Genomic DNA, 13,667 nt, shown 5'->3' on the forward strand with positions numbered 1-13,667 from the left:
AGTGGCAGTGACAGCTGGTTGAATCCATAGCTCTTTATTTGAATATTCTGGGTCTTCTTGTAAGATGAACCCTTTAAGTTTAAATGTTCAGGCTAACGTTTTTGGGTTTTTTTGACAACTACTAAGTTCTCTGCAGGGTTTTTGGCTGCAGCAGCAGATTTAATCAACTTCAGCTCAAGATTAGTGAGGTTTTATGCCTGGGAATCGTGTTGGCTTTCAAAACAATGCTTAAGCACTGTTCAGTGACAGGAATCCCTGTACGTTGGGCTGAGCTTACAAGTAGACCAGGAATGGACCCCATTCCTTCCCAGCTTAGCTCCTGCCTACATGCACACTGATGTATGTACACAATGTACGTATAAAACCAATGCATTAATTTAGACATTTACAGGTCCATATAACACACTTGCAACGCAAGTTCATACACTTTAAAATATACATTATTTTTAAGTCAGGTGATATCCATTCTCCTGCATTTTGCACCCCTTTGAAGTCACTTTTCTACCAGGATTACGGTAGCAGTGCAGTTGGGCAGCGATTCTGTCGTTATTATGAAGCAAAAAAAACACAAGGAAAATCCTTTGAAAGTGCAAGAGGGAGCATGTTAACTCCCGTCCTTCTGTAGCTCCATTTGACTGGCCCTAAGCTATCTAGGAGGGAAAAAACCTCTGTTCTGCCCTGAGACAAGATGTAACATGTAAAACAGGTCAAGAGGTTGAGTTTTGATGAAGTTGGGAGAATGAGGGTTTGCAACAGAAACTCAGTTTCATAATAAAAAGCTACTTTTGGCCTTAATGATGGGAAGTCTAACTCACTCTGTGAAGATATATTTAAATACTGTGACAGTGGAAGTACACAAGAAAGGAAAAAAATGTTAAGATCTTACTCATGAACCTAACACTGCACAGGTACCAAAACAGCGTATTGTATTAGTGGAATAGTAGGCGATAGTCTCCTTGTACACACGCATTACAAAATGCAACCTTAATTTTCATATTTCTTGACATTTCAGCGCTTAACACTGCAACTGTTGTGTTGCTCTTACCATTTAAGGCTAAGTATTAAATGCAAGTTACCTGCATTTTAACGGCAATGACCACAGAAATGAGCTCCTTATCCAATTCCTTTAAGACGACCAGTTTCTTTAAAGTCAAGGTGCACAACCTGCAAGCAAGAACACAAGAGAAACAGCTATGAGTTACACCTGGAAAAGGAAAGGACATAAAGTCAGAGCACCCCGGAGGTACAGCATGCCCTTGGGATGAATTTCTTCCTTTTCCTTTTATGTATTGGAGAACAGAGTACAGATTACTGACCCACAAGCTAGATTAAAAAACTAGCTCTTAAAGCCAGACAACCAATAGAATTCAGAGTTGCACATTTTCAAGTTTGTTGGTTGTTTCACTTTGCAACTCCTGGCCCATGAAGACCTACTTCGACCTGTTTGTCAACTGTTGTTCTCATGAGTTCTTTTAAAAGTTAATAAGCAGTTCTGGCCACCCAAATGGAAAAACATGAGAGGGATTTAAGCTCTTCCCTCTGTCCCCTGCTGCTGGCATGCCAAGCAGATGAAAGTAGTGTCACTCTCCACTCATTGCTACTTTGAGTTGTTCAAAGCTGTTAAGAAAATAAGTATGGCCATATTGGGTCAGACCAGTGGCCCATCTAACCCACTATCCTGTCTCTGACAGTGGCCAGTATCAGATGTTTTCAGAGGGAATTAACAGAACACGGCAACTTATGGAGTGATCCATCCCTGTTATCCAGTCCCAGCTTCTAGCAATTAGAGGTTTAGGGACACCCAGAGCATGGGGTTGCATCCCTGACCATCTTGGCTAATAGCCACCAATGGACTGATCCTCCATGAACTTCTCAACACTTGCAGAGTTTTTCCCGCTGTAAGTTTAACTGGTGATAGGGAATCAGTGAAAGTAAAGCGCTGGTTTGTGTACTCACTTAATTCCTCAGGCGTCAGAGTGTTTACATTAGCAGCACATCCATCCCTGATGAGAGCTGCACTCTAGGGAAGCTATCCCACAGTGCAGCTCTCTCCAGTTTGACCATGGGTCTTAAGGGAGGGAAGTGGGGGATGATCGCGGGGCATCCTGGGTCCTTGCACAACCTCCTCTCCCCAAACATGGATAAGCTCCAGTCGCTCAGCATGGCTCCAAGCAGGGGATCCTTTGCTCCTTGGAGCAGGCATTGTCACCTGGCCAGATAAGTGAGCACTTGCCAAGAAAACAGGAAGGGGAGTTTTAAAGTTCCCAGGGCTTTACAGGGGTAGGGGTGGATGTCTTTTTACCTGGCATCAGAGCAGCAGAGCTGCTGGCTAGAGTGGTCACCTAAGCACTGTGGGATATCCTGCGGAGGCTAAAAGCTACGTAAACAGGAAGAACGTGTCTTCACCTGCACATCACTGCAAATGCATCACCGGTAAGAGCTATAAACCTCTCCTGGAGGTGGTTTTCTTTTTGCAGTGAAACTTCTGAGTTTCACTGCAAAAAGTCATTAACAAGTGTATCCCATTGTTTTTGTGAAAAAAAGGGACTCTCTCTTATTTTAAATGGCAAGTGTAGATATGTCCTAATTCTTTTTTGAACAGTGTTATACTTTTGGCCTTCACAACATTGCCCGGTAACGAGTTCCTCTGGTTGACTGTGTCTTGTCTGAAGTACTTCCTTTTTTCAAACCTGCTGCCTATTAATCAGGTGACCCCCATTCTTGTGTTATTTAATGTCATTAGTGATCCGATACTATTGTGCATTGAAATAATTCTTTGTATAAAGTACGGACGGAATTATTTCAATACACAAGTGTTACGATCAAGAAACAAGCCTTAGTGTCTGGATTTTAATATTAGACTGGCCAGAAAGAAGCCCTTCCGCTCTGCACGCTCAGGGAAGATCCTGCTTTACTGAGCCACTTCTCAGACACCTCTTCCCAGCACAGCTCCTAGGTATGACTTCTCCTAGGAGCCTTACAGCTCTACCATTTGGCTTGGTGTTTGGTGGGCATGGTTCCGTCAGATCCTCTCTCTATTCACTATGAGAACAACAGGAACTCCAGTCTCTTTGGAGCTATCCTCCTAACTCTCCACACTTGGGTTGCCTGTGCCTGATACACACACACACACACACACACACACACACACACACACACACACACACATATATATATATATATATATATTAGGGGGGGGCGGGGGGGGCGACAGTCCTCGTCATCACAGATATTGCCATTCCAGCATGAGTTATGCTTAGAAATCCATCTTCTCCAACCCATCCTAATCCGTCTGGCCTCTCTCAGTCCCAAGAGAGAACAACCACATAAACAAAGAGCACAAACAAAAGCCTCCCCCCCCCCCAAGATTTCAAAGTATCTTGTCCCCTTATTGGTCCTTTGGGTCAGGTGCCAGCCAGGTTAGCTGAGCTTCTTAACCCTTTACAGGTAACAGGATGTTGCCTCTGGCCAGGCAGGATTTTATAGCACTGTATACAGAAAGGTTGTTACCCTTCCATTTATATTTATGACAGAGGAGATCAACAGATAGTTGATCCAATCACCTCCTTCCCATGTGTGTCTATCCTATTTTCCCAGTAAGAGCGGAGGACTTTGTCTCTCATACACCTGTACACTGCACTTCCTGACCCAGCAAGAGCAGGAAGTGAAACTGATCCATACTGTGTTGGTTTCATTCCCTGGCTGCTACTCCTGCAAGCACTGTATGAACATCAGACCATAGGGCTTGAAGGTCATTGAGTCCCCTGGTACTGCAGGCAGCCCCATCATATAATCTTGGTCACAAACTCATCAAGCTGCAGCTTCAGACTAGTTAGGTCATTTGCCCCAACAGCTCCTATTAGGAGGCTTCTCCAGAACCTCTCTCCTCTAATGGTTAGAAACCTAATTTCCAACGTAAATATACTCATGGCCACTATTCCATTTGTTCTTGTGTCAACATTGTCTTAAGCTTCCACAGCTCCTCTCCCTCCCTGGTGCTTATCACTTCAGCAGGACCAGCAGCACATACTCCATGCTGGGAGCAGAGACACCTACCAAAGGGGGAAAGATGCCCCACGTCCAAACTGGAGACTGGCAAGGCAGTGCACTCAGCCCCTAAGAGAGAGCACATGTGAAAGAGCAAAGGCCACTCTAGCAACCCCTCCTGCTGGCAGGCTACAGAGGGACCCACATGCATGTTCCATCATGAGAGAGACTCAGAACATTGACACTCTCTTCCACCCAACCTCCCCGCACCCCCAACACCAACCATGGACAAAACCCCAGAAAACAAACCAACCTAAACAAGTAAAATAAAATGAAAAGCTCTACTCCACATAGAGGTTTTACCCCCCAAAGGATCCAGAGAACCACGAAGTCTCCAAGGGGCTGCATTATTATCTATTTTACACAGAAATGTGTGCAACACTGGGACAATTCATAGTACCTCTGGGCCTCAGTTTCCCCATGTGTACAACAGGGATAACAGCCCTGCCCCACAGGGATGTTGTGCGGATGAATACATTACAGATGGAGAAGTGCTCAGATACTACAGGAATTGGCAGCAATGTAAAACTGAAACTCAGCCCCTCCTTAGCCAGTTGACGACAAAGGGCAAAAGGGAGAATGGAGGCTCTCACACACCAAGTCCATCCACACAGAAAGGTGGAAGCTCATACTGACAGAAAGTGGGAAGGAAATAGCACAGAAAGGCAGAAACAGGGGGAGAGGAGAGCGAAGTCCAGTATGTTTGACTGCACATCTGGTTTTTACTGTGTGCCAACACTAATTAGAAGTGATTCAGAGATAAATCTCAGGTTCCAGAGTAGCAGCCGTGTTAGTCTGTATCCGCAAAAAGAAAAGGAGAACTTGTGGCACCTCAGAGACTAACAAATTTATTTGAGCATAAGCTTTCGTGAGCTACGGCTCACTGCTGTAGCTCACGAAAGCTTATGCTCATATAAATTCGTTAGTCTCTAAGGTGCCACAAGTCCTCCTCTTTTTTCTTTTTTTTTTTTTTTTAAGAGATAAATCTGTCCCCTACTCCAGATTGAGGGAGGGGAAGAGGCCTCCGCTCCTCACCCCGTCCCAAAAGAAATGTCAAGTGTCAAGCACATGCATGCTGCAGCAGAGTCAGGAACTCGTTGTGATGCCATTTGTTTTCTTTGTAATGCTGTAGCTGGAGAACACTTACACCCCCCTGCTTGCCAAAATCCACAGAGCTGTGGCTGGTCAGGTGATGAGAGCAGAGGTGTAACAGGACAGGCATTGTCTCTGCTGACAGACCAAAACAATCTGCTCTTTTTGTCCATCATACCCAAAGCTTGAGAAGGGAAAACGTACGTAAAGAAACAATTGTGCTCTCAGCACACACAGAAATATATAAGGAGCATTCTGTTCTCCACTGACATTCTTTCAATTAGTCATTTATAAGCTTTGATCAAACCCATGCAGCACTGCTGCCTGAGAAAGCCTCTCACAGTGATCAGGGAAACAAAAGCAGTTAAAAAAAGACATGAGATACATCTGCTTTCTTTATCCATGATCGCTGGACAACTGGTACTAAAAGGCTCTTCGCACCAAGAACAATGAAGCATTTATATCCTCTAGCAGGAGGAGGAGATCCACAGTGTAAAAATCATTCATGCAATCAGTGTGTTTATTATTGCAGGTCTAACTTGTCTAGCTTCTGCCTATCTGTTACTTTACAAATCAAAGTAGGAAATGGGAGGAGACTAACGCTTGCAAAAAAAAAAAAATTTTTTTAAAAGGTTATTCTAAGGGTATATTGATTGCAGCCACAGCCACATTTGGAGTAATGCACGAACAGTGGATTCAGTGGCTAAAACCAATGGGGGGCCTCCATGTACAGATGTGTACACAGAACAGCACCAAGATTATCCAAAAAGGAGGCACAAAGGTATCACCCCCTCTGTGTTCCTGTCCATCTGCTTGGAATTTTAGTGATACCTAAGTCTCGCAGATCAGCATTTGTCTGCTCTTAGCATCTTTATTAACTAACTAGAAAATGTTGCAACGAGCACGTTAAATTTCATGAGCAATACTAAACTGAGAGGAGTTAACACCAGGAAGGACAAAAAATACAGTGATCTAGAGAGATCTGAAACAGAAAAAATGATTTTCAGCTTGGAAAGATGCACTCAACATACACAGGGAAAAATAATCTAGTACACAGCTATCCAATAGGAAGGAGGAAACTTGGAATCAATACTGCAAGAGACACCAAGGGCGATGACACAAGTAGGCTGAATGACTTGTAAATATTTCAAAACTGCATATTGCGCATGTGCAGCAGAAGATTTTTCGTGCACTCGTTTCAGCATCCACCTGTAACTGAGTATGCGAATGCATAGCTAGTTCACGGCACACAGGTGGGTTCAAGATGTATAGTTAAACCCACAAAAGCTTAGAACCCTCACTTTTGTATTCCTTGTTTATCTTAACTGTGCTATCATGCAATTTTTGCATTTAATAGATACATAATTTTGATTATTCTTGCTCATTTCATTTATGCCAAGGTTGGGATTGGGATTGACTTCCCCTCCCAGCTTTTATTGGCAGGGACCTTTTGTGTTTTTTTGCTTTTCTCAAGGCACTTAAATATCCATTGGGAGGACAGATGGGTGCCACTCAGTTTCTGAATCTGAAATGGAACCTTGGGCCTTCCCTTAATCATAAGCCAGGTTTCCATAAAAGAGTTGGAGGCTCTTGCTTAGATTCTCCATCAATTAGAGCTACAAACTACTACAGAATAAACACAGGTCCAATGAATATAAAAGGCTGTCTTTCTAAAGTAAAGATGTGAGAGTGACACTAGCTTTAAACAGAAACCTGGTCTTCACCCAATTCCTTCAGCCCCACACTGAAGGTATAGAATCATAGACTTGTAAGGCTTAAAGAGACCTCGAGAGTTCTCCTAGTCCAGGGGTTCTCAAACTTTTTCTGAGGCCCCCCACAACATGCTATAAAAACTCCTCGGCCCACCTTTGCCACAACTGTTTTTCTGCATATCCAATAGTTTAAAAGCCAGGGCCAGCATTAGGGGGGTAGCAAGCAGGGCAATGGCCCAGGGTCCGACACCACAGACAACCTTACAAAGCTAAGTTACCCAGGCTTCAGCTTCAAGCCTGGGCAGCGGGGCTTCAGCTCGGGGGGGGGGAGGGGGGGGGCAGGGCTCAGGCTTCAACTTTCTGCCCTGGGGCCAGCTAGTCAAAAGCCGGCCCTCCTCTCTGATTTATTTTGATAAACCCCCTGAAACCTGCTCACGGCTGCCCAGGGGACCCCGGACCCCTGGTTGGGGAACCACTCTCCTAGTCCATCCCCCAGTGCTGAGGCAGGATCAAGTATATCTAGACCATCCCTAACAGGTTTTTGTCCAACCTGTTCTTATAAGCCTCCAGTGATGGGGATTCCACAACCTCCCATGGTAACCTGCTGAAGTACTTAACCACTCTTTGGGTATGTCTACAGTACGAAATTATTTCAAAATTATTCTATTCGAATTTTTGGAAGCGATTTTATACATTTGGTCTTGTGTGTCCCCACTAAAGCGCGTGAATTCGGCGGATTGCGTCCACAGTACCAAGGCTAGCATCGAATTTCGGAGTGGTGCACTGTGGGTAGTTATTCCACAGTTCCTGCAGTCCCCGCCGCCCATTGGAATTCTGGATTAAGCTCCCAGTGGATGATGGGGCAAAAACAAACATTCTTGAGGGTGTTTCTGTGTGTGTGTTGTCAGTCGCTCCTCCCTCCATGAAAGCTAGGGCAGACAATCGTTTCGCACCCTTTTGGCATGCAGATGCCATACTGCTTTCAGCAGATGGTGCAGTACGGTACTCTGCTTCTCTCCTGGTACTATGAATCCACCTCACATTTCCTCGTCTTTCTATGTAATCTCTATAAGTATCTACTCTCTCTCTTCCTCATCGACCGCTTCTGCTGCCAACTCTGCTCGGCCATCGTGAACCAAGCAGCACATCTTCCGCCGCTAACTCTGTTCTTCCACTCTTGCCATGCTACCGAGATTCTCCATGTCTGTCCTGGGCTTCCGCCTCCATGAAAGCTACAGAAGACAATCATTTCCTGCCTTTTTTCAGCTATCATGAACCGAACAGCACCTCTTCCGCTGCCACTCTGTTCTCCTACATTTCACGCCCTTTTTCCAGGATTACCTGTGCAGGCGCCATAGCGCGGCAAGCATGGAGCCCGCTCAGATCTCCGCTGCAGTTTTGACCATTGTAAATACCTCATGCATTATCCAGAGGTACGTGCAGTACCTGCAAAACCGGGTGAGGAAGCAACAACAGTGTGATTACTATACTGATGAGGACATGGACACAGACTTTCCTAGAAGCACTGCATGTGGCGACTGGGAGATCATGGTGGCATTGGGCCAGGTTCATGCCGTGGAACGCCAATTCTGGACCTGGGAAACAAGCACAGACTGGTGGGACCGCATAGTGTTGCGGGTATGGGATGATTCCAAGTGGCTGCGAAACTTTCGTATGCGTTGGGCCACTTTCATGGAACTTTGTGACTTGCCGTCCCCTGCCCTGAAGCACAAAGACACCAAAATGAGAGGAGCCCTCACAGTTAAGAAGCAAGTGGCCATAGCCCTATGGAAGCTTGCAACGCCCAACAGCTACCGGTCAGTCAGGAATCAGTTTGGAGTGGGCAAATCTGCTGTGGGGGCTGCTGTGCTGCAAGCAGCCAACACAATCATTGACCAGCTGCTATCAAGGGTAGTGACTTTGGGAAATGTGCAGACGATTGTGGATGGCTTTAATGCACTGGGGTTCCCTAACTGCGGCAGGGCGATAGACGGAAAGCATTTCCCTATCTTGGCCCCGGAACACCGGGGTGGCCAGTACATAAACAGCAAGGAGTACTTTTCCTTGATGCTGCAAGCACTGGTGGATCACAAGGGACGTTTCACCAACATCAACGTGGGATGGTTAGGAAAGGTGCATGACGCTCGCACCTTCAGGAACTCTGGTCTGTTTGAACAGCTGCAGGAAGGGACTTACTTCCCAGACCAGAAAATTACAGTTGGGGATGTTGAAATGCCTATAGTTATCCTCGGGGACCCAGCCTACCCCTTAATGACATGGCTCACGAAGCCGTACACAGGCACCCTGGACAGTAGTAAGGAGCAGTTCAACTGTAGGCTGAGCAAGTGCATAATGGTGGTAGAAAGTGCATTGGGACATTTGAAAGCGCGCTGACGCAATTTACTGACTCGGTTAGATCTCAGCACAACCAATATTCCAATTGTAATTGCTGCTTGTTGTGTGCTCCACAATATCTCAGAGTAAGGGGGAGACATTTATGGCAGGGTGGGAGGTGGAGGCAACTCGCCTAGCGCCAGTTCCAAACAGCCAGACAACAGGGCGATTCGAAGAGCGCAGCAAGGTGCACTGCGCATCAGAGAAGCTTTGAAAGTCAGTTTCATGACTGGCCAGGGTACGGTGTGACAGTTGTGTTTGTTTCTCTTGAAGTTAACCGCCCCCTATATATATATATGAAAGTAAATAAAATCACAATTGTTTAAAAAAACATTCTTTATTATTTGTTCTCAACACATTGAGAGAAATCAGAAGGTACACCGGGGGAGGGGGTATTGGGTTGGGGGGTGGAGGAGGAGGGAAGGACAAGCCCAGAAACCAAATCAAAATTTAGGATATGCCAGCTTTCTGCTGCTTGTGCAATCCTCTGGGGTTGAATGTGTGGGTCCCCGTAGCCTCCCATCACGTGTTCTTGGGAGTCTGGGTGAGGAGGCTATGGAACTTGGGGAGGAGGGAGGATGGTTATTCAGGGGCTGCAGTGGCAGTCTGAGGTCTCGCTGCCTTTCCCGCATTAGATCCACCATACAGCGGACCATGTCAGTTTGCTCCCCCACGAGCTTGACCATAGCTTCCTGCCTGCTCTCATCGCGCGCGTCCCTCCTCTCTCTGTTCATTTAATGCTTTACGGGACTCCACAATTGTTTGCCTCCACACTTTCAGCTGGGCCCTATCAGTGCGGGAGGACTACACGAGCTCAGCGAACATGTAGTCCCGAGTTTGTTTTTTCCGCCTTCTAATCTGGACCAGCCTCTGGGACAGAGTAGATAGGGGCCGTGTTGAAACATTTGCACCTGCAGGAGGAGAAAAAGGGAGGGTAGTATTTTAAAAGATACATTTTAGAGAACAAAGGGGACACACTTTCTCAGTGAAACAGGCAATTCATAGTATGCAGCACATGTTCTTTCTGTACAAGGTCACATTTTGCCTCTTATACTGAAGTGCCTGCCACTTTGGTGTGAGTAAGCCATCATACATGGCCAGGCAACAGAATTCAGCTTGCACGCAGCCATGGTAAGCCCTAGGGGCATGGGGGGGTTCTGCTTTTTCCACATTCATTTCAAGGTTTTCAAACCGCCAGGCCCCCTTTCCCATAGCAAGCAATGCCTGGTGGGTTTGCCATATAAAAGGAAGGACTGCAGGCTCTCTGGGATGATTGCTTCATACAACACCCCGCCCCACCACCACCACGTGGCTCCGATGAGGCTCTGAGCAGGGATGAGCCCTTTAAGCTAAACGGGAACAGCCCAGAGCAGCTGGGTTTCCCCCCCCACCGCGTGGCTCTGATCAGACTCTCACTCACCAAAAGTGCCTTCTCCAAGGCCATGGTCCGGGAGCCCGCCTTGGGAGTGGGGGGAGGCTGTTGGCTCCAGCATTAAGAGTAGTTCCTAGCTAGTGGGGAAAACGGATTCCCCACTTGGCGCCTGTGCACCGTCCTCCTCCTCTTCGTCCTCCAATAACTCATCCTCCTCACTCCGTGCAACTTCCTCCTTGCAGGTGTCCACAGACAGTGGTGGGGTAGTGGTGGCGTCACCCCCCATAATTGCATGCAGCTCACGGTAGAAGCGGCATGTATGGGGCTGTGACCCAGAGCACCTGTTTGCCTCCCTAGCTTTTTGGTACGCTTACCTGAGCTCCTCGATTTCTGTACGACACTGCTCTGCGTCCCTGTAGTAGCCTCTTTGCGTCATGGCCCTGGAGACTTTAGCGTACGTATTTGCGGGGTTTTTTTGGAACGTAGTTCTGCCATAACAGATTAGTCTCCCCAACATGCGATGAGATCCAGTACTTCCATTCGGATCATGCTGGAGCTCGTCTGCAAATCCGGGACTGCATGGTCTCTTGTGATGGTGGACTCTGCATGGTCGCCTGTGGTGGTGGTCGACTGTGCTGATGGTGACCAAACAGGAAATGAAATTCAAAAGTTCCTGGGGCTTTTACTGCCTATCTGGCTAGTGCATTGGAGTTGAGAGTGTTGTTCAGAGCGGCCACAAGGGAGCATTCTGGGATAGCTCCCAGAGGCCAATAACGTCGAATTGTGTCCACAGTACCTGTAACCCGGAACTGCAATCTCGATTTTAGCGCTACTCCACTTGCCGAGGTGGAGTACAGAAATCAGATTAAAGAGCCTTTTAAATTGAAAAAAACGGTTTGGTCATGTGGACGGAATCAGTTTTATTTCGAATTAACTCTGCTAATTCCGAAATAACAGCATACTGTAGACCAGGCCTTAGAGTTAATATCTAACTTAAATCTCCCTGGCTGCATTACTGATTATAATCCCTGATTAACATTACTGCTTGTCCTACTGTCAGTGGAGAGTGAGAACCATTGATTCATCTGCTCTTTGTAACAGCCCTTAACATCTTTGCAAACTGTTATCAGGTCCCCCCTCAGTCTTCTTTTCTCAAGACTACACAAAGAATCAAAGAAATATAGGACTGGAAGGGACCTTGATAGGTCTTCTAGTCCAGCCCTCTGCACTGAGACAGTGCTAAGTATTATCCAGACTAAATATTATCTAACATGCCCAGGTTTTTATTAACCTGTCTTCGTAGATCAGGTTTTCTAAACCTTTTTTTGCTCTCCTCTAGACTCTCCCCAATTTATCCTCATCTTTCCTAAAGTGTGGTGCCCCAAACTGGAACAAATACTCCATCTGAGGCCTTACCTGCATCAAACAGAGCTGGACAGTTACCTTCCGTTTCTTAAATACAACACTCCTGTTAATCCACCTCAGAATGATACTAGCCTTTTTACAACTGCATAATATTCAGTTTGTGATCCACTATAACCCCCACATCCTTTTCTGCAGTGCTACTGCCTCACCAGTTATTCCCCATTTTGAAGCTGTGCATTTGAGTTTTCCTTCCTAAGTGAAGTACTTTGCACTTGTCTTTACTGAATTTCATCTTGTTCACTTCAGACAAATTCTTCAATTTGAATTCTAATCCTTTCCCCCAAAGCGCTTGCAACCCCTTTCAGCTTGGTGTCATCTGCAAATTTTATAAGCACATGTTCCATTCCTTTATCCAAGTCATTAAAATATTGACTAGTACCAGAATCAAGAGAGAGACCCCTGCGTGACCCCACTAGATACATCCTCCAAGTTTGACAGCAAACCAGTGATAACTACTCTGAGTATGGTTTTTCAACAAGCTGTGGACCCACCTTATTGTAATTTCATCTAGACCAGTGCTTCTCAAGCTATCTGATGTGCAGGACCGGCCATTTTTTTTCCAATGTGCGCGCAGACCGGCACCAGTCCGTGGACCACCACTTTGAGTAGCACTGCTCTAGACCACTTTCCCCTAGTTTGCTTATGAGAATGTCATGTGGGACGGTCTCAAATGCTTTACTAAAATCAAGGTAAGACTCATCTACTGCTCCCAACCCCCAATACACTAAGCGTGTCACGCTGCCAAAGAAGGAAATTAAGATGATTTGTTCTTGACAAATCCATGCTGGCTATTATCACTCTATTACACTCTAGGCACTCACAGATTGCTTTTTTGATCATTTGGTCTGTATCTTCCCACGAATTGAAGTTAAGCTGATTGGTCTATAATTCCCCAGGTTCTCTGTGTTCTCCTTTTAAAAGAAAAGATAGAATCTATGTTTGCCCTTTTCCAGTTCTCTGGGACCTCACCTGTCCTCCATAAGTTCTTAAAGATAATTGCTAACAGTTCTGAGATTGCTTTGTACAGTTAAATACCCTAAGCCTATGGTCAATATCGCCAGGCCATGGACTTGCTTACAATATTCTTTCACACATTTTCCCTATTCTGGCTTGTGTTCCTTCCCTCTCCTTGCTAATAAAATGCTTCAAGCATCCAAACAAAATTAACATTTTAGAGAAGACTTAGGGTATGTCTTCACTAGCAACGTTAAAGCACTGCCACAAGGGGAGTAGCCCCCAGAGCTGGGGCACTGTCTACACTGCCACTTTACAGCGCTGAAAATTAGTGCTCAGGGGTGTGTTTCTTCACACCCCTGAGTGAGACAGTTGTAGCAATGTAAAGTGGCAGTGTAGACAAGGCCTTAAGCAAACTAGCCATTGAACACCTCAGCCTAGGGTTTCATCTATTCTTTCTCCTTCCCCATCCTTTGTCTCTCTCTTGTTCCTAATGTATGTATAGAACCTTTTATTATACGTCTCTTGCCAGGTGTAACTCAGTTTGTGCCTTAGCCTTTCTGATTTTGTCTCTACATGCTTTCCTTCCTGTTCTTTTGTACCTACCCTTAGCAATTCATCCATGTTCCCGCTTTTTGCGGGATTCCTTTTTAACTTACAGGTAATTAAAA

The 13,667-nt window shown here is 45.8% G+C and overlaps 1 protein-coding gene across 3 annotated transcripts in view; it reads right to left on the reverse strand.

The window, feature by feature from the left end:
* The window catches only part of PACS2 (phosphofurin acidic cluster sorting protein 2), a 182,922-nt gene that overhangs the window by 126,861 nt on the left and 42,394 nt on the right, over nt 1-13,667 (reverse strand). For all 3 annotated transcript variants that reach the window (XM_074960863.1, XM_074960862.1, XM_074960861.1), the window contains exon 2: nt 1,077-1,164. In XM_074960863.1, coding sequence (XP_074816964.1) covers nt 1,077-1,164 — 88 coding nt within the window. The remainder of the gene's footprint in view (nt 1-1,076; nt 1,165-13,667) is intronic.

This window comes from Natator depressus, chromosome 8 (genome assembly GCF_965152275.1).
Source record: "Natator depressus isolate rNatDep1 chromosome 8, rNatDep2.hap1, whole genome shotgun sequence".
In the NCBI taxonomy this organism is placed as follows: domain Eukaryota; kingdom Metazoa; phylum Chordata; order Testudines; family Cheloniidae; genus Natator; species Natator depressus.